General features: G+C 59.9%; 2 protein-coding genes across 2 annotated transcripts in view; both read left to right on the top strand.

Moving 5' to 3' along the window:
- Window positions 1-46: 46 nt before the first annotated feature.
- Window positions 47-20,568, top strand: part of G6PD (glucose-6-phosphate dehydrogenase) — a gene marked incomplete at both ends in the record, with an annotated part of 27,447 nt that continues 6,925 nt past the window's right edge. The window contains 7 exons of the mRNA XM_064643693.1: window positions 47-93; window positions 7,571-7,608; window positions 10,204-10,312; window positions 12,398-12,615; window positions 13,936-14,091; window positions 16,146-16,271; window positions 18,014-18,107. Coding sequence (XP_064499763.1) covers window positions 47-93; window positions 7,571-7,608; window positions 10,204-10,312; window positions 12,398-12,615; window positions 13,936-14,091; window positions 16,146-16,271; window positions 18,014-18,107 — 788 coding nt within the window. The remainder of the gene's footprint in view (window positions 94-7,570; window positions 7,609-10,203; window positions 10,313-12,397; window positions 12,616-13,935; window positions 14,092-16,145; window positions 16,272-18,013; window positions 18,108-20,568) is intronic.
- On the top strand, window positions 16,372-17,152 carry LOC135408629 (collagen alpha-4(IV) chain-like; the record flags this gene model as incomplete). Its single annotated transcript, XM_064643694.1, is given in 2 exon segments — window positions 16,372-16,425; window positions 16,427-17,152. Coding segments are annotated over 2 exon segments (780 nt in total), but the record flags the coding sequence as incomplete, so codon positions are not given.

Below are 20,568 nucleotides of genomic sequence, written 5' to 3'. Positions count from 1 at the left end.
TGGTTTCGGGGGATTTTGGAGGGGTTTGGGGGGCACTGGAGGGGAGCCTTCCTCAGCGGCCACCCCCATGTGCTCGTCATCCTGGGGGCTTCCGTGAGTCCGGGAGGGCCCGGGAGGGGGTTTAGAGGGGATTTGGGGGGATCTGGGGGGGTTTGGAGGGATTTAGGGGGGGGTTGGGGGGATTTTGGGGGGATTTTGGGGGGGTTTGGGAGGCATTGGAGGGGCGGGACACCCCCATGTGCTCGTCATCCTGGGGGCCTCCGTGAGTCCGGGGGGGGGGCTGGGGGGGGACTTAGGGGGGGTTTGGGGGTTATCTAGGGGGGGGTTGAGGGGGGTTTGGGGGGGTTGGGGGGGATTGGGGGGGGTTGGGGGGCATTGGAGGGGTGGGACACCCCCGGGGCTCATCATCCTTGGGGCTTCTGTGAGTCCGGGGGGGGTTGGGGGGGGGTTTTGGAGGGATTCAAAGGGGTGGGGGGGGGGTTGGGGGGGCTAGGGGGGATTTTGGGGGGCATTGGAGGGGTGCCATCCTGAACGGGCACCCCCTGGACTCGTCTTCCTGGGGCTTCTGTGAGTCTGGGGGGGGGGAAATGGGGGTTTGGGGAGGATTTGGGGGGATTGGGGGGAAAATAAAGGGGTTAAAAGGGGATTTTGGGGGGATTTGGGGGGGTTGGGGGGAAATAAAAGGGTTGAAAGGGGAGTTAGGGGGGATTTGGGGGGCATTGGACGGGTGGGACACCCCTATGTGCTCGTCGTCCGGGGGGAGGCTGGGGGGGGTTTGGGGGATTCAAAGGGGTTTGGGGGGTTGGGGGGGGATTTTGGGGGGCACTGGAGGGGAGCCTTCCTCAGCGGCCACCCCCATGTGCTCCTCATCCTCGGGGCCTCCGTGAGTCCGGGGGGGGTTTGGGGGGGATTTGGGGGGGTTGGGGGGGAAATAAAGGGGTTAAAAGGGGAGTTTAGGGGGGAAATGGGGGGTTAAAAGGAGTTAAAAGGGGAAGTGGGGGGGAAATGAGCGACTTAAAAGGGGATTCTGGGGGGAAATAAAAGGGGATGTTGGAGGAATAAAGGGGTTAAAAGAGAATATTGGAGGAATAAAGGAATTGAAAGAGGAGTAGGGGGGGGAATCGGGGGGTTAAAAGGGGACTTGGGGGGGCTGGGGGGGAAATAAACGGGTTAAAAGGGGAGTTAGGGGGGATTTGGGGGGTTGGGGGGCACTGGAGGGGTCTGACACCCCCCCCCCGGGCTCGTCATCCTGGGGGCTTCTGTGAGTCTGGGGGGGAAAAGGGGGGGATTTCGGGGGGAAATAAAGGGGTTAAAATGGGATTTAGGGGGGATTTGGGGGGGCTGGGGGGGAAATAAAGGGGTTGAAAGGGGATTTAGGGGGGATTTGGGGGGGCTGGGGGGGATAGGAAGGGGTTAAAATGGGATTTAGGGGGGAATTGGGGGGGCTGGGGGGGATAGGAAGGGGTTAAAATGGGATTTAGGGGGGATTTGGGGGGTTGGGGGGGATAGGAAGGGGTTAAAAGGGGATTTAGGGGGGGATTTGGGGGGGCTGGGGGGATAGGAAGGGGTTAAAAGGGGAGTTAGGGGGGATTTGGGGGGGAAATAAAGGGGTTAAAATGGGATTTAGGGGGGATTTGGGGGGGCTGGGGGGATAGGAAGGGGTTAAAATGGGATTTAGGGGGGATTTGGGGGGGGAAATAAAGGGGGTTAAAATGGGATTTAGGGGGGATTTGGGGGAGCTGGGGAGGATAGGAAGGGGTTAAAAGGGGAGTTAGGGGGGATTTGGGGGGTTGGGGGGGAAATAAAGGGGTTAAAATGGGATTTAGGGGGGATTTGGGGGGTTGGGGGGGAAATAAAGGGGTTGAAAGGGGAAGTGGGGGGGAAACGAGGGGGTTAAAAGGAGATTTTGGGGGGAAATAAAAGGGTTAAAAGGGGATTTGGGGGCATTTAGGGTGACTGGGGGGGAAATTAAGGGGTTAAAAAGGGAGTTAGAGATGATTTAGGGGGGATTTGGGGGGGTGTAAAGAGGGGTTTGGGGGGGATTCAGGGAATTTGGGGGGATTTGGGGGGGCTGGGGGGTTGTAAAGAGGGGTTTGGGGGGATTTGGGGGGATTTGGGGGGGCTGGGGGGTGTAAAGAGGGGTTTGGGGGGATTTAGGGGGGATTTGGGGGGGCTGGGGAGGAAGGGAGGGGGTTCGGGGGGAAATCAAGGGGTTTAAAAGGAGATTTGGGGGATAAAAGGGTTAAAAGGGAATTTTAAAGGGTTAAATTTTAAAGGTTTAAAAGGGTTAAATAAAAGGGTTTAAAAGGAGATATTGGGGGAAATAAAGAGGTTAAATGGGATTATTGGGGGATGAAAGGGTTAAAAGGGGATTTTAAAGGGAAATCAAAGGAGTTAAAAGGAGATATTGGGAAGAAATAAATGGGTTAAAAAGGGATATTGGGGGATAAAAGGGTTAAAAAGGGGATTTTAGGGGGAATCAAGGGGTTAAAAGGGGATTTTAGAGAAAAATCAAGGTAGTAAATGGAGATATTGGGGGAAATAAAGAGGTTAAATGGGGATATCGGGGGATAAAAAGGTTAAAAAGGGATTTTAGAGAGAAATAAAAGGGGTTAAAAGGAGATATTGGAAGAAATAAATGGGTTAAAAGGGGATATTGAAAAATCAAGGGAGTAAATGGAGATATTGGGGAAATAAAGAGGTTAAATGGGGATATTGGGGGAAATAAAGGGGTTAAAAAGATGTTGGGGTTAAATGGGGATATTGGGGAGATAAAAAGATTAAAAGGGGATTTTAGGGGGAAATCAAGAAGGTAAAAGGGGATATGGGGGAAATAAATGGGTTAAATGGGGATATTGGGGGGAAATAAAGGGTTAAAAGGGGATTTTAAAGGGAAATCAAGGGGTTAAAAGGGGATTTTAGGGGTAAATTAAGGGGTTAAATGGGGATATTGGGGGATAAAAGGGTTAAAAGGGGATTTTAAAGGAAAATCAAAGGGGTTAAAAGGGGATTTGGGGGGAATAAAAGGGTTAAAAGGAGATTTTAGGGGGAAGTAAAGGGGTTTAAAGGGGATTTTAGGAAGAAATCAAGGGGTTAAGTGGGATTATTGGGGGATAAAAGGGTTAAAAGGGGATTTGGGGGAAATGAAGGGGTTAAAATGAGCTGTTGGGGTTAAAATGAGCTGTTGGGGTTAAATGGGAACATTGGAGAGATAAAAAGGTGAAAAGGTCGTTTGGAGACAAATAAAGGAGTTAAAAAAAGATTTTGGGGTTAAATGGGGGCATTGGAGAGATGAGGAGGGGAAAAGGGGATTTTGGGGGGAAATCGAGGGGTTAAATGGGGATATTGGGGGATAAAAGGGGTTAAAAGGGGATTTTAAAGGAAAATCAAAGGGGTTAAAAGGGGATTTGGGGGAAATAAAGGGGTTTAAAGGGGATATTGGGGGATAAAAGGGGATTTTAGGGGGAAATCAAGAAGGTAAAAGGGAATTTGGGGGAAATAAATGGGTTAAATGGGGATATTGGGGGGAAATAAAGGGGTTAAAAGGGGATATTGGGGGATAAAAGGGTTTAAAATGGGATTTTAGGGGGAAATCCAGGGGGTAAAAGGGGATTTTAGGGGGAATCAAGGGGTTAAAAAGGGATTTGGGGGATAAAAGGGGATTTTAGGGGGAAATCAAGAAGGTAAAAGGGAATTTGGGGGAAATAAATGGGTTAAATGGGGATATTGGGGGGATATAAAGGGTTAAAGGGGATTTTAGGGGGAAATAGAGGAATTAAAAGAGGATTTGGGGGAAATCAAGGGGTTAAAAGGAGATTTTAGGGGGAAATCAAGGGGTTAAATGGGGATATTGGGGGATAAAAGGGTTAAAAGGGGATTTGGGGGAATCAAGGGGTTAAAATGAGCTGTTGGGGTTAAAATGAGCTGTTGGGGTTAAATGGGAACATTGGAGAGATAAAAAGGTGAAAAGGTCGTTTGGAGACAAATAAAGGAGTTAAAAAAAGATTTTGGGGTTAAATGGGGGCATGGGAGAGATGAGGAGGGGAAAAGGGGATTTTGGGGGAATCCAGGGGGTAAAAGGGGATTTTAGAGGGAAATAAAGGGGGTAAATGGGGATATTGGGGGATAAAAGGGGTTAAAAGGGGATTTTAGGGGGAAATCCAGGGGGTAAAAGGGGATTTGGGGGAAATAAATGGGTTAAATGGGGATACTGGGGGGAAATAAAGGGTTAAAAGGGGATTTTAGGGGGAAATAGAGGAATTAAAAGAGGATCTGGGGGGAAATCAAGGGGTTAAAAGGAGATTTTAGGGGGAAATCAAGGGGTTAAATGGGGATATTGGGGGATAAAAGGGTTAAAAGGGGATTTTAAAGGAAAATCAAAGGGGTTAAAAGGGGATTTGGGGGAAATAAAGGGGTTTAAAGGGGATTTTAGGGGGAAATCAAGGGGTTAAATGGGGATATTGGGGGATAAAAGGGTTAAAAGGGGATTTGGGGGAATGAAGGGGTTAAAATGAGCTGTTGGGGTTAAATGGGAACATTGGAGAGATAAAAAGGTGAAAAGGTCGTTTGGAGACAAATAAAGGAGTTAAAAAAAGATTTTGGGGTTAAGTGGGGGTATGGGGGAGATGAGGAGGGGAAAAAGGGGATTTTGGGGGGATCAAGGGGGTAAAAGGGGATTTTTGGGGGAAATAAAGGGGGTAAAGGGGGATATTGGGGGATAAAAGGGGTTAAAAGGGGATTTTAAAGGAAAATAAAAGGGTTAAAAGGAGATATTGGGGAGAAATCAAGGGGTTAAATGGGGATATTGGGGGATAAAAGGGTCAAAAGGGGATTTTAGGGGGGAAATCGAGGGGGTAAAAGGGGATTTGGGGGAAATAAAAAGGGTAAAAGGAGACATTGGGGGATGAAAAGATTAAAATTGGGGTCTTTGGGGGTTATTTTGGGGGGGGCTTGGGTGGAATTGGGGGGGGTTTGGGGGGTAATTCGGGGTCTTTCGGGGTTATTTGGGGGCTTGGGGGTTATTTGAAGTCGTTGGGGGTTATTTGGGGTCACTGGGGGGTATTTTGGGGTCTTTGGGGGTTATTTTGGGGGGTTTTGGGGTTTTATTTGGGGTCTTTGGGGTTTTTGGGGGGGTTTTGGAGGTAATTTGAGATCTCTGGGGGTAATTTGGGGTCTTTGGGGGTTATTTTGAGGGGTTTGGGGGTCATTTGGGATCATTGGGAGTAATTTGGGGGGGTTGGGGGTTATTTGGGGTCGTTGAGGTTATTTTGGGGGGGGTTGGGGGGAATTTGGGGTCTTTGGGAGTTATTTGGGGGTCAGTGGGGGTTATTTGGGGGTTTGGGGTAATTTGGGGGGGTTGGGGGTAATTTGGGGTCTTTGGGGTTAATTGGGGGTATTTTGGGATCTTTGGGGGTAATTTGGGGTCTTTAGGGGGTAATTTGGCGTCTTTGGGGTTATTTTGGGGACTTTGGGGGTTATTTGGGGTCTTTGGGTGTAATTTGGGTGTAATTTGGGGTCATAGGGGGTTATTTGGGGTCTTTGGGGTTATTTGGGTCGTTGGGGTTATTTCAGGGGGTTGGGGGTTATTTGGGATCATTGGGGGTTATTTGGGGGTTTGGGGGTTATTTGGGGTCCTTGGTGTTATTTTGGGGTTATTTGGGGTCTTTGGGGTTATTTGGGGTCATTGGGGGTTATTTGGGGGGGTTGGGGTTATTTTGGGGAGTTTGGGGAGTAATTTGGGGTCTTTGGGGGTTATTTGGGGTCGTTGGGGTTATTTTGGGGACTTTGGGGGTTCTTTGGGGTCACTGGGGGTGATTTGGGGGGTTTTGGGGGTAATTTGGGGTCTTCGGGGTTATTTGGGGGGTTGGGGGTTATTTGGGGTCGTTGGGGGTTATTTGGGGTCGTTGGGGTTATTTTGGGATGTTTTGGGGTTATTTTGGGATGTTTTGGGGTTATTTTGGGGTTATTTGGGGTTACTTTGGGGTTTTGGGGGGTATTTTGGGGTGTTTGGGGGTTATTTTTGGATGTTTTGGGGTTATTTTGGGGTGTTTTGGGTTATTTTGGGGTGTTTTGGGGGTAATTTGGGATGTTTTGGGGTAATTTGGGATGTTTTGGGGTTATTTTGGGGTGTTTTGGGGTTAATTTGGGGTGGTTTGGGGTTATTTTTGGGTGTTTCGGGGGTAATTTGGGGTTTTGGGGGGTATTTTGGGGTGTTTTGGGTTATTTTGGGGTGTTTTGGGGTTATTTTGGTGCCTTTGGGGTTAATTTGGTGTTTCCGGGGGTGTGGGGGGAGGGGCGGCCGCCCCAACGCCCTTGGGGGGTGGGGGAGGGGAAAGGGAAGATCTCGGGGTGCCCCGCCCGCCCCTCCCCCACCCCCCGCCCTGTCCCCAACTTCCGGTCCCCTCCCCCCTCCCCTCCCCCCCCTCATTACACAACAACGGCCCTAATTAAACACCCGGGGGGGGAGGGGCGGCCCCGCCCCCACCCTGACTCAGCACCCGCCGGGGTGGGGGAGGGGCGGGGACAAAGTGGGGTGAGGCCTCTGCCCCTCCCCCCACCCCACCCCGGCCCCTCCCCCACCTCTGATCACCCCACACACCTCCCATGGCCCCTCCCCCACCTCCCATGGCCCCTCCCCCACCTCCCATGGCCCCTCCCCCACCTCCCATGGCCCCTCCCCTCTCTAATCCCCCCTCCTCTGCCTCCAATGGCCCCTCCCCCACCTCCTGTGGCCCCTCCCCCACCCATTTCAGCCCCTCCCCCACCTCTAATCACTTCTCCCCCAACTCCAAAGGCCCCTCCCCCTCTAATCACCCCTCCCCCACCTCTGGTCACCCCTCCCCCCTATAATGGCTCCTCCCCCCTCTCTAATCACCCCTCCCCCATCTCTAATCACCCCTCCCCCCTGTAATGGCCCCTCCCCCCTCTAATGGCCCCTCCCCCACCTCCAAAGGCCCCTCCCCCACCTCCAATGGCCCCTCCCCCCACATTTAATCACCCCTTCCCCCTCCAATGGCCCCTCCCCCTCTAATCACCCCTCTCCCCTCTAATGGTCCCTCCCCCACCTCTAATCACCCCTCCCCCCACCTCTAATGGCCCCTCCCCCCCTCTAATGGCCCCTCCCCCCACATTTAATCACCCCTTCCCCCTCCAATGGCCCCTCCCCCTCTAATCACTCCTCCTCCTCCTCTAATCACCCCTCCCCCACCTCTAATGGCCCCTCCCCCCACATTTAATCACCCCTTCCCCCTCCAATGGCCCCTCCCCCTCTAATCACTCCTCCTCCTCCTCTAATCACCCCTCCCCCACCTCTAATGGCCCCTCCCCCCTCTAGTGGCCCCTCCCCCACCTCAAATGGCCCCTCCCCCACCTCAAATGGCCCCTCCTCCCACTCACTTCAGCCCCTCCCCCCATAACCCCTCACTCATCTCTGGTGACCCCTCCCCCCCAATGGCCCCTCCCCCCCTCTGACGGCCCCTCCCCCCTCCAATGGCCCCTCCCACACCTCCGATGGCCCCTCCCCCCCCTCTGATGGCCCCTCCCCCCCCTCTGACGGCCCCTCCCCCCACAGGGTGACCTGGCCCGGAAGAAAATCTACCCCACGATCTGGTACCAAAGGGACACTGGGGGGGGTGGGGGGGTTTGGGGGGGTTGGGGGATTTGGGGGGGATTTGGGGGGATTTGGGGGGGATTTGGGGGGGTTGGGGGGACACTGGGGACTCAGGTGTGACCCCAGGTGTGACCCCAGGTGACACAGGTGACACAGGGGGGTGTCAGTGACCCAGGTGTGATCCCAGGTGTCCCCAGGTGACACAGCTGTGACCCCCCAGGTGACAGAGGTGTGACCCCAAGTGACCCCTCAGGTGATGCAGGTGACCCCCAGGTGACACAGGGGGGGGTCAGTGACACAGGTGTGCCCCAGGTGTGACCCCAGGTGACCCCACAGGTGACACAGGTGACACAGGTGTGACCCCAGGTGACACAGGGGGGTGTCAGTGACCCAGGTGTGACCCCTCAGGTGACACAGGTGTCCCCAGGGGGCTGTTCCTGTCCCTGGGTGGGGGGTGTGACACAGGTGACACAGGGGGGTGTCAGTGACACAGGTGTGACCCCAGGAGACACAAGTGACCCCTCAGGTGACACAGGGGACCCCTCAGGTGTGACACAGGTGACACAGGGGGGTGTCAGTGACACAGGTGTGCCCCCAGGTGTGACCCCAGGTGACCCCACAGGTGACACAGGTGTCCCCAGGTGACACGGGGGGTGTCAGTGACCCAGGTGCCCCCAGGTGACACAGGTGTCCCCCCAGGTGGCTGTTCCGGGACGGGCTCCTCCCTGATGCCCCTGTCCCTGGGGGGGGGGTGGTGACACAGGTGTGACCCCAGGTGACCCCCAGGTGACACAGGTGTCCCCCTAGGTGACACAGGTGACCCCCAGATGACACAGGGGGGTGTCAGTGACCCAGATGTGACCCCAGGAGACACAGGTGACCCCTCAGGTGACACAGGGGACCCCTCAGGTGTGACACAGGGGGGTGTCAGTGACCCAGGTGACACAGGTGACCCCTCAGGTGACATGGATATTCCCAGGTGACACAAGGGGGTGTCAGTGACCCAGGTGTGACCCCAGGTGACCCAGGTGACCCCCAGGTGTCCCCAGGTGACCCAGGTGTCCCCCCAGGTGGCTGTTCCGGGACAGGCTCCTCCCTGATGCCCCTGTCCCTGTCCCTGGGGGGGGTGGTGACACAGGTGTGACCCCAGGTGTGACCCCAGGTGACCCAGGTGTGACCCCAGGTGACACAGGTGTGACCCCCAGGTGACACAGGTGACCCCCAGGTGCCCCCAGGTGACCCGGGTGTCCCCCCAGGTGGCTGTTCCGGGACGGGCTCCTCCCTGATGCCCCTGTCCCTGTCCCTGGGGGGGGTGGTGACACAGGTGTGACCCCAGGTGACACAGGTGTGACCCCAGGTGACCCCCAGGTGACACAGGTGTCCCCCTAGGTGACACAGGTGACCCCCAGGTGACACAGGGGGGTGTCAGTGACCCAGGTGTGACCCCAGGAGACACAGGTGACCCCTCAGGTGACACAGGGGGGTGTCAGTGACCCAGGTGTGACCCCAGGAGACACAGGTGTGACCCCCAGGTGACACAGGTGTTCCCCAGGTGTCCCCAGGTGACCCCAGGTGACACAGGGGGTGTCAGTGACCCAGGTGTGACCCCAGGTGACCCCCAGGTGTCCCTCCAGGTGGCTGTTCCATGACAGGCTCCTCCCCAATGCCACTGTCCCTCTCCCTGGGGGGGGGTGGTGACCCAGGTGTGACCCCAGGTGTGACCCCAGGTGACCCAGGTGTGACCCCAGGTGACCCCCAGGTGCCCCCAGCTGACCCCCAGGTGCCCCCCAGGTGTGACCCCCAGGTGACCCAGGTGTGACCCCAGGTGACACAGGTGTGACCCCAGGTGACCCAGGTGACCCCCCAGGTGACCCAGGTGACCCCCAGGTGTCCCCAGGTGACCCAGGTGACCCCCAGGTGGCTGTTCCAGGACAGGCTCCTCCCCAATGCCCCTGTCCCTGTCCCTGGGGGGGGATGGTGACCCAGGTGTGACCCCAGGTGACCCAGGTGTGACCCCAGGTGACACAGGTGACCCCCAGGTGTCCCCAGGTGACCCAGGTGACCCCCAGGTGCCCCCAGGTGACCCCCAGGTGTCCCCAGGTGACCCAGGTGTCCCCCCAGGTGGCTGTTCCGGGACGGGCTCCTCCCTGATGCCCCTGTCCCTGTCCCTGGGGGGGGGGGGTGACCCCAGGTGACCCCCAGGTGACCCAGGTGTGACCCCAGGTGACCCCCAGGTGCCCCCAGGTGACCCCCAGGTGTCCCCCCAGGTGGCTGTTCCGGGACGGGCTCCTCCCTGATGCCCCTGTCCCTGTCGCTGGGGGGGGGTGGTGACCCAGGTGTGACCCCAGGTGACCCCCAGGTGTGACCCCAGGTGACCCAGGTGTGACCCCAGGTGACCCAAGTGTGACCCCAGGTGTCCCCAGGTGACCCGGGTGTCCCCCCAGGTGGCTGTTCCGGGACGGGCTCCTCCCCGATGCCCCTGTCCCTGTCCCTGGGGGGGTGGTGACCCCAGGTGACCCCAGGTGACCCAGGTGTGACCCCAGGTGACCCAGGTGACCCCCAGGTGCCCCCAGGTGACGTGGGTGTCCCCCCAGGTGGCTGTTCCGGGACGGGCTCCTCCCGGACGCGACGCGGGTCGTCGGCTTCGCGCGGTCGCCGCTGTCGGTGGAGCTGATCCGGGAGCAGACGCTGCCCCACCTCAAGGTGGGACACGGCAGGGGCCTGGGGGGGACTGGGCCTAAAGCTGGGCTAAAACTGGGCTAAAACTGGGCTAAAACTGGGCTAAAACTGGGCTGGGCCTGGGCTAAAACTGGGCTAAAACTGGGCTGGATCTGGGCCTAAACCTGGGCTAAAACTGGGCTAAAACTGGGATGAACCTGGGCTAAAACTGGGCTAAAACTGGGCTGGGCCTGGGCTGGATCTGGGCCTAAATCTGGGCTAAAACTGGGCTAAAACTGGGCTAAAACTGGGCTAAACCTGGGCCTAAACCTGGGCTGGACCTGGGGTGGACTTGGGCTAAAACCGGGCTGGACCTGGGCTAAAACTGGGCCTAAACCTGGGCCTAAATCTGGGCTGGACCTGGGCTCGACCTGGGCTGGACCTGGGCTGGACCTGGGCTAAAACTGGGGTGGATCTGAATCTAAACATGGGCTGGACCTGGGCTGGATCTGGGTCTAAAACTGGGCCTAAACCTGGGCTAAAACTGGGATGGGCCTGGGCCTAAACCTGGGCTGAACCTGGGCCTAAACCTGGGCTAAAACTGGGCTGGATCTGAGTCTAAATCTGGGCTGAACCTGGGCCTAAAGCTGGGCTAAAACTGGGCTGAACCTGGGCTGGATCTGGACCTAAACCTGGGCTGGACCTGGGCTGTGCTTGGGCCTAGATCTGGGCTGAGCCTGGGCCTAAACCTGGCCTGGATCTGGACCTAAACCTGGGCCTAAACTTGGACCTAAACCTGGGCTGAATCTGAGTCTAAATCTGGGCTGGGTCTGAGTCTAAACCTGGACTGGACCTGGGCCTAAACCTGGGCTGGATCTGAATCTAAACCTGGGCTAAAACTGGGCTGAACCTGGGCTGTGCTTGAGCCTAAATCTGGGCTGGATCTGGGCTAAAACTGGGCTAAACCTGGGCTAAAACTGGGATGGGCCTGGGCCTAAATCTGGGCTGGACCTGGGCTGGACCTGGGCTGGACCTGGGCTGGACCTGGGCCTAAACCTGGGCTAAAACTGGGCTGAACCTGGGCTGGATCTGAGTCTAAACTTGGACTGGATCTGGGCCTAAACCTGGACTGAACCTGGGCCTCAACTTGGGCTGAACCTGGGCCTAAACCTGGGATGGACCTGGGCTGAACCTGAGTCTAAACTTGGACTGGATCTGGGCCTAAACCTGGGCTGGACCTGGGCTGAACCTGAGTCTAAACTTGGACTGGATCTGGGCCTAAACCTGGGCTGGACCTGGGCTCAAACTGGGCTGGACCTGGGCTGAGTCTAGTTTTAAACTTGACCTAAACCTGGGCTGGATCTGAGTCTAAACCTGTCCTGGACTCGGGCTGAGCCTGGACCTAAACCTGGGCTGGACCTGGTCTGAACCTGGACCTGAAACTGGGCTGGACCTGGGCCTAAACCTGGGCATAAACCTGAGCTGGATCTGGCCTGGATCTGGGTCTCAACCTGGGCTGAGTTTAGGCCTAAACCTGAGCTAAACCTGGGCTGAACCTGGGCCTAAAGGTGGGTGTGAACTGGACCCAGGTGTCTCCTCTTACCTGTCTCAGGTGTGCTCAGGTGACCCCCGAGGACAGGCCCCTCCTGGCTGCGGTCCTGGCCCTGTGTCCCCTTTTGTCTCTCACCTGGCCCACCTGGCCCCTCTTACCTGTCCCCTCTCACCTGTCCCACCTGTATCTCACCTGTCCCACCTGTCCCCTCTCACCTGTCCCACCTGTATCTCACCTGTCCCCCTCTCACCTGTCCCAGGTGACCCCCGAGGATGAGCCCCGGCTGGAGTCGTTCCTGTCCCTGCAGAGCTTCGTGCGGGGCCAATACGGGGACGAGGCCTCGTTCCTGTCCCACCTGTCCCACCTGTATCTCACCTGTCCCACCTGTCCCACCTGTATCTCACCTGTCCCAACCTGTCCCCTCTCACCTGTCCAGGTGACCCCTGAGGATGAGCCCCGGCTGGAGTCGTTCCTGTCCCTGCAGAGCTTCGTTCGGGGCCAATACGGGGACGAGGCCTCGTTCCTGTCCCACCTGTCCCACCTGTATCTCACCTGTCCCACCTGTCCCACCTGTCCAGGTGACCCCCGAGGATGAGCCCCGGCTGGAGTCGTTCCTGTCCCTGCAGAGCTTCGTTCGGGGCCAATACGGGGACGAGGCCTCGTTCCGGGCCCTCAACTCCCACCTGCAGGCCCTGCCCGGGGGGTCTCGCGCCCACCGGCTCTTCTACCTGGCCCTGCCCCCCAGCGTGTACACACCTGTCACCAGGAACCTCAGGGAGCACTGCATGGGACAGGGGTCAGTGACACTGGGGGGGACATGGGGGGACATTGGGGACATTGGGGGGACATTGGGGACACCTGGGGACACACCTGTGACCAGGAACCTGCGGGAGCACTGCATGGGACAGGGGTCAGTGACATGGGGACATGGGGGACACCTGGGGACATTGGGGACACACCTGTCACCAGGAACCTCAGGGAGCACTGCATGGGACAGGGGTCAGTGACACTGGGGGGGACATGGGGGGGCATTGGGGGACATTGGGGGGACATTGGGGGATTGGGGACACACCTGTGACCAGGAACCTGCGGGAGCACTGCATGGGACAGGGGTCAGTGACATGGGGACATTGGGGGGACATTGGGGGGACATGGGGGACATTGGGAGGACATTGGGGACATTGGGGGGATATTGGGGGGACATTGGGGACATTGGGGGGATATTGGGGGGACATTGGGGACATTGGGGGGATATTGGGGGGACATTGGAGACACACCTGTCACCTGTGGGACCACTGCGTGGGACAGGGGTCAGTGATGGGGACATTGGGGGACATGAGGGACACTGGGGATGGGGGGACATTGGGGACAAGTGGGGACACGGGCTGGGCTGGGGGCCCCTCTCTGTGTCCGTGTCCCCCCACATCTCTCGTGCTCACGTCTGTCCGGATCTGTGTCCGTGTGTCCCCCACCCCCTCTGATGTCCCCTGTGTCCCCTGTCCCCCCGTGTGTCCCTCTCTGTGTCCCCCTGTGTCCCCTGTTCCCCTCTCTGTCCCCTGTGTCCCTCTGTGTCCCTGTGTCCTTGTCTGTCCATGTCCTTCATCCACGTCCGTGTCCACATGTCCCCTGTGCCCCTCTCATGTCCCCTGTTCCCCTGTGTCCCCCATGTCCCTCACCCCCCTCTGATGTCCCCTGACCCCCTCTGTGTCCCCTGTGCTGTCCCCTGTCCCCTCTGATGTCCCCTGTCCCCTGTGCTGTCCCCTGTCCCCTCTGATGTCCCCTCTGTGTCCCCTGTGCTGTCCCCTGTCCCCTCTGATGTCCCCTGTCCCCTGTGCTGTCCCCTGTCCCCTCTGATGTCCCCTGTCCCCTCTGCTGTCCCCTGTCCCCTGAGCTGTCCCCTCTGTGTCCCCTGAGCTGTCCCCTGTCCCCTGAGCTGTCCCCTGTCCCCTGAGCTGTCCCCTCTGCTGTCCCCCATCCCCCTGAGCTGTCCCCTGTCCCCTGTGTGTCCCCCTGTGCTGTCCCCCGTCCCCCTGAGCTGTCCCCTGTCCCCTGTGACATCCCCTGTCCCCCTGTGCTGTCCCCCATCCCCCTGAGCTGTGCCCTGTCCCGTGCCCAGGTGGAACCGGGTGATCGTGGAGAAGCCGTTTGGGCGGGACCTTCGCTCCTCGGAGGAGCTGTCGGAGCATCTGAGCTCCCTGTTCCGGGAGGAGCAGATCTACAGGATGGACCATTACCTGGGCAAGGAGATGGTGCAGAGCCTCATGGTGCTACGGTGGGCACGGGGACATGGGGACATTGGGGGGACATTGGGGACACTGAGGGGTGACAGATCTACAGGATGGACCATTACCTGGGCAAGGAGATGGTGCAGAGCCTCATGGTGCTACGGTGGGCACGGGGACATGGGGGGACACGGGGACATTGGGGACACTGAGGGGTGACAGATCTACAGGATGGACCATTACCTGGGCAAGGAGATGGTGCAGAGCCTCATGGTGCTACGGTGGGCACGGGGACATGGGGGGACATGGGGACATTGGGGGGACACAGGGACATTGGGGACATTGGGGGGACATTGGGGACATTGGGGGGACATTGGATCTACAGGATGGACCATTACCTGGGCAAGGAGATGGTGCAGAGCCTCATGGTGCTACGGTGGGACATGGGGGGACACGGGGACATTGGGGGGACACAGGGACATTGGGGACATTGGGGACATTGGGGGGACATTGGGGGGACACAGGGACATTGGGGACATTGGATCTACAGGATGGACCATTACCTGGGCAAGGAGATGGGGCAGAGCCTCATGGTGCTACGGTGGGCACGGGGACATGGGGGGACATTGGGGGGACACAGGGACATTGGGGACATTGGGGGGACATTGGGGGACATTGGGGACATTGGATCTACAGGATGGACCATTACCTGGGCAAGGAGATGGTGCAGAGCCTCATGGTGCTATGGTGGGCACGGGGACATGGGGACATTGGGGGGACATTGGGGGGACATTGGGGGGACATTGGGGACATTGGATCTACAGGATGGACCATTACCTGGGCAAGGAGATGGTGCAGAGCCTCATGGTGCTACGGTGGGCACGGGGACATGGGGGGACACGGGGACATTGGGGACATTGGGGGAGATGACCCAAGTGACAGTGGGTGACCCAGGTGCCAGGAGGTGACAGGAGGTGCCAGGATGTGACCCGGGTGACAGAGGGGTGACCCAGGTGACACAGGTGACAGGAGGTGACCCAGGTGACACAGGTGACAGGAGGTGACCCAGGTCACCCAGGTGCCAGGAGGTGACAGGAGGAGATGACCCACGTGACAGGAGGTGACAGGAGATGACCCAGGTGACAAGGAGGTGACCCAGATGCCAGGAGGTGACAGGAGGTGCCAGGATGTGACCCGGGTGACCCAGGGGTGACAGTGGGTGACTGTGGTGCCAGGATGTGACCTGGGTGACCCAGGGGTGACAGTGGGTGACTGTGGTGCCAGGGTGTGATCCGGGTGACAGTGGGTGACAGAGGGGTGACAGTGGGTGACCCGGGTGCCAGGATGTGCCAGGAGGTGCCAGGAGGTGCCAGAAGATGACCCAGGTGACAGAGAGGTGCCAGGATGTGACCTGGGTGACCCAGGGGTGACAGTGGGTGACTGCGGTGCCAGGAGGTGACCCGGGTGACAGAGGGGTGACAGGAGGTGCCAGGATGTGACCCGGGTGACATTGGGGTGACAGTGGGTGCCCGCGGTGCCGGGATGTGACCTGGGTGACAGAGGGGTGACAGGGGGTGACTGTGGTGCCAGGAGGTGCCAGGATGTGACCCGGGTGACCCAGGGGTGACCCAGGTGCCAAGAGGTGACAGGAGGTGACAGGGTGTGACCCGGGTGACAGAGGGGTCACAGTGGGTGACGGCGATGCCAGGATGTGACCCAAGGGTGACAGTGGGTGACGGCGGTGACAGGAGGTGGCAGGAGGTGCCAGGATGTGACCCGGGTGCCAGGAGGTGCCAGGATGTGACCCGGGTGACCCAGGGGTGACAGTAGGTGACCACGGTGCCAGGATGTGACCCGGGTGACCCAGGTGCCAGGGGGTGCCAGGGTGTGACCCGGGTGCCAGGAGGTGCCAGGAGGTGACCCGGGTCACAGTGGGTGCCAGGGGGTGCCAGGGTGTGCCAGGATGTGACCCGGGTGCCAGGAGGTGCCAGGATGTGCCAGGATGTGACCCGGGTGACCCAGGGGTGACAGGAGGTGCCAGGAGGTGACCCGGGTCACAGTGGGTGCCAGGGGGTGCCAGGGTGTGACCCGGGTGCCCCCCCAGGTTCGGGAACAGGATCTTTGGGCCCATCTGGAACCGGGACAACGTCGCCTGCGTCGTCCTCACCTTCAAGGAGCCCTTTGGCACCGAGGGCCGCGGGGGGTACTTCGACGACTTTGGCATCATCCGGTCAGTCCGGGGCACCACGGGGGGGCAGGGGGTCACTGGGGTCACCAGGGGTCACCAGGGTCATCGGGGGAGTCCCAGAGGTCATCAGGGGAGTCCCAGAGGTCATCAGGGGTCACCAGGGTCATCAGGGGAGCCAAGGGGTCAGCAGGGGGTCGCAAGGGTTACCAGGGGGTCCCAGAGGTCGTCAGGGGTCACCAGGGTCATCAGGAGAGCCAAGGGGTCATCAGGGGGTCCCAGAGGTCATCAGGGGTCACCAGGGTCATCAGGGGAGCCAAGGGGTCAGCAGGGGGGCACAGAGGTTACTGGGGGGTCCCAGGGGTCAGCAGGGAGTCCCAGGGGTCATCAGGGGTCACCAGGGTCATCAGGAGAGCCAAGGGGTCAGCAGGGGGTCCCAGGGGTCATCAGGGGGTCCCAGAGGTCATCAGGGGTCACTAGGGTCATCGGGGGAGCCAAGGGGTCAGCGGGGGGCACAGAGGTTACCGGGGGGTCCCAGGGGTCACCAGGGTCACTGGGGGTCACCAGGGTCATCAGGGGAGCCAAGGGGTCAGCAGGGGGTCACAGGGGTTACCGGGGGGTCCCAGGGGTCAGCAGGGAGTCCCAGAGGTCATCAGGGGTCACCAGGGTCATCAGGGGAGCTAAGGGGTCAACAGGGGGTCCCAGGGGTCATCAGGGGTCACCAGGGGATCCAGGAGGTCACCAGGGGGTCCCCAAGGGTCCCTGGGGGTCCCACAGTCCCCAGCAGGTCCCCAAGCATCCATGAGGGTCCCCAGCAGGTCCCCAAGGGTCCAGGGGGGTCCCCAAGGGTCCATGGGGGTCCCAGGGTCATCAGGGGGTCCCCAAGGGTCTATGGGGGTCCCCAGCAGGTCCCCAAGGGTCCATGAGGGTCGCAGGGTCTCCAGAGGGTCACCAAGGGTGCATGGGGGTCCCAAGCAGGTCCCCAAGGGCTCATGGGGGTCCCAGGGTCCCCAGGGGGTCCCCAAGGGTCCAGGGGGGTCCCCAGGGGGTCCCCAAGGGTCCAGGGGGGTCTCCAGCAGGTCCCACAGGCCCCAGGGGCGCCCCAAGGGTCCATGAGGGTCCCACAGTCCCCAGCAGGTCCCCAAGGGTCCTTGGGGTCCCAGGGTCATCAGGGGGTCCAGGAGGTCACCAGGGGGTCCTCAGGGTCATTAGGGGGTCCAAGAGGTCCCCAGGGGGGTCCCCAAGGGTCCATGAGGGTCCCCAGGTCCCCATAGGGTCCCCAAGGGTCCATGGGTGTCCCAGGGTCCCCAGGGGGTCCCCAAGAGTCTATGGGTGTCCCACAGTCCCCAGGGGGTCCCCAAGGGTCTATGGGGGTCCCACAGTCCCCAGCAGGTCCCCAAGGGTCCAGGGGGGTCCCCAAGGGTCCAGGGGGGTCCCCAAGGGTCCATGAGGGTCACAGGGTCACTGGGGGGTCCCCAAGTGTCCATGGGGGTCCCAGGGTCCCCAAGGGTCCAGGGGGGTCCCCAAGGGTTCCCCAAGGATCCATGAGGGTCACAGGGTCACCGGGGGGTCCCCAAGTGTCCATGGGGGTCCCAGGGTCCCCAGGGGGTCCCCAAGGGTCCAGGGGGATCCCCAAGGGTTCCCCAAGGATCCATGAGGGTCGCAGGGTCTCCAGCAGGTCCCCAAGGATCCAGGGGGGTCCCCAAGAGTCCAGGGGGGTCCCAGGGGGTCCCCAAGGGTGCCGGTGCCCCCCCGGCCCCCCGTGGCAGCGGCGGTTTCCCCCCCAGGGACGTGATGCAGAACCACCTCCTGCAGCTGCTGTGCCTGGTGGCCATGGAGAAACCCGCCTCCACCGACCCCGACGACGTGCGCGACGAGAAGGTGGGCACGGGGCACCGGGGGCACCGGGGGGCACTGGGGGGCATCTGGGGGGCATCGGGGGGGCACCGGGGGGCATCGGGGGGCATCTGGGGGGCACCTGGGGGGCAGCGGGGGGCACCTGGGGGGCATCAGGGGGCATCTGGGGTGTAACCAAGGTGTTCTGTCACCCCCTGACACCCCCACGGGTCGTTGGTCTCAGTGACCCCGATGGTCCCGGCCAACCCCCCTGATCATGTCCCATCACCCCGTTCTTGGTGGTGCCCCCAAAACCACGTCCCCCCGTGGCCATGGTGTCGTTGACCGTGTCCCAACCATGTCCCATCACCCCATTGGCAATGGTGCCCCCAAACCCCTGTCCCCCATGGCCATGGTGTCATTGATGGTGTCCCCAACCACGTCCCATCACCCCATTGTCAGTGGTGCCCCCAAAACCACGTCCCCCGTGGCCACGGTGTCATTGGCCATGTCCCCAACCACGTCCCATCACCCCGTTGTCAATGGTGCCCCCAAAACCACGTCCCCCATGGCCATGGTGTCATTGGCCATGTCCCCAACCACGTCCCATCACCCCATTGGCAATGGTGCCCCCAAAACCACGTCCCTCATGGCCATGGTCTCATTGACGGTGTCCCCAACCATGTCCCGTCACCCCATTGTCAATGGTGCCCCCAAAACCACGTCCCCCATGGCCACGGTCTCATTGTTTCTGTCCCCGACCATTGACCATGTCCCCAACCACGTCCCATCACCCCATTGTCAGTGGTGCCCCCAAAACCACGTCCCCCATGGCCATGGTGTCATTGGCCATGTCCCAACCATGTCCCATCACCCCACTGTCAATGGTGCCCCCAAAACCATGTCCCTCGTGGCCACAGTGTCATTGACCGTGTCCCAACCATGTCCCATCACCCCATTGGCAATGGTGCCCCCAAAACCTCGTCCCCCATGGCCATGGTGTCATTGATTCTGTCCCCAACCACGTCCCATCACCCCATTGGCAATGGTGGCCCCAAACACATCTCTCATGGCCATGGTGTCATTGACCATGTCCCCAACCACGTCCCATCACCCCACTGTCAATGGTGTCCCCAACCATGTCCCATCACCACGGTCTTACTGGTGGCACCCAAACCCACGTCCCTCCTTGACCGTGTCCCCAGCCACATCCCATCACCCCGTTCTTGGTGGTGCCCCCAAAACCACGTCCCCCATGGCCATGGTGTCATTGACCGTGTCTCCAACCATGTCCCATCACCCCGTTGTCAATGGTGCCCCCAAAACCACGTCCCCCATGGCCATGGTGTCATTGATGGTGTCCCCAACCATGTCCCATCACCACGGTCTTACTGGTGGCACCCAAACCCACGTCCCTCCTTGACCGTGTCCCCAACCAACATCCCATCACCCCGTTGTCAATGGTGCCCCCAAAACCACGTCCCCCATGGCCATGGTGTCATTGATGGTGTCTCCAACCATTGGCTGTGTCCCCAACCACGTCCCATCACCCCATTGGCAATGGTGGCCCCAAAACTGCATCCCCCATGGCCATGGTCTCATTGATTCTGTCCCCAACCATGTCCCATCACCCCGTTGTCAGTGGTGCCCCCAAAACCACGTCTCTCATGGTCACCTTCCCCTTGGCCGTGTCCCCAGACACGGCTCCTCACCGGGGTCTCACTGGGGGCACCCAAAACCACATCCCCCCCTGGCTGTGGTCTCGTCGACCGTGACCCCAAACCCACATCCCATCGCCCCGTTCTCGATAGTGACCCCCCAAACCCACATCCCACCCCTGTGACCTCCCTGGTGACCCCAAACCCACATCCCACCCCACATCCCACCCCCAAACCCACATCCCACCCCCAAACCCACATCCCACCCCAACATCCTCTGTGGTGACCCCAAACCCACATCCCACCACTATGACCTCACTGGTGACCCCAAACCCACACCCCCACACTGTGTCCTCACTGCTGACCCCAAACCCACATCCCACCCCACATCCTCACTGGTGACCCCAAACCCACATCCCACCCCCAAACCCACATCCCACCCCCACATCCTCACTGGTGACTCCCAAACTCCTCCCCACCCCATCCCACCGCTGTGACCTCCCTGGTGACCCCAAACCCACATCCCACCCCAATATCCCACCCCCAAACCCACATCCCCCCCCCCCATGACCTCCCTGCTGACCCCAAACCTACATCCCACCCCACATCCCAACCCAAACCCCAAACCCACCCCCCATCCCCCCCGTACCCCCGCCCCGTCCCCGCCGTGCCCCGTGATGGGCGTGTCCCCGTGCCGGGCGTGTCCCCGTGACGGGCGTGTCCCCATGATGGGCGTGTCCCCATGATGGGCGTGTCCCTGTGCCGGGCATGTCCCCGTGATGGGCGTGTCCCCGTGCCGGGTGTGTCCCCGTGATGGGCGTGTCCCCGTGCCAGGCGTGTCCCCGTGC

Source organism: Pseudopipra pipra, unplaced genomic scaffold, assembly GCF_036250125.1.
Source record: "Pseudopipra pipra isolate bDixPip1 unplaced genomic scaffold, bDixPip1.hap1 HAP1_SCAFFOLD_535, whole genome shotgun sequence".
NCBI classification, from domain to species: domain Eukaryota; kingdom Metazoa; phylum Chordata; class Aves; order Passeriformes; family Pipridae; genus Pseudopipra; species Pseudopipra pipra.
The sequence above is the reverse complement of the archived record's forward strand: the minus strand, read 5'-3'. Positions and strand labels throughout refer to the sequence as shown.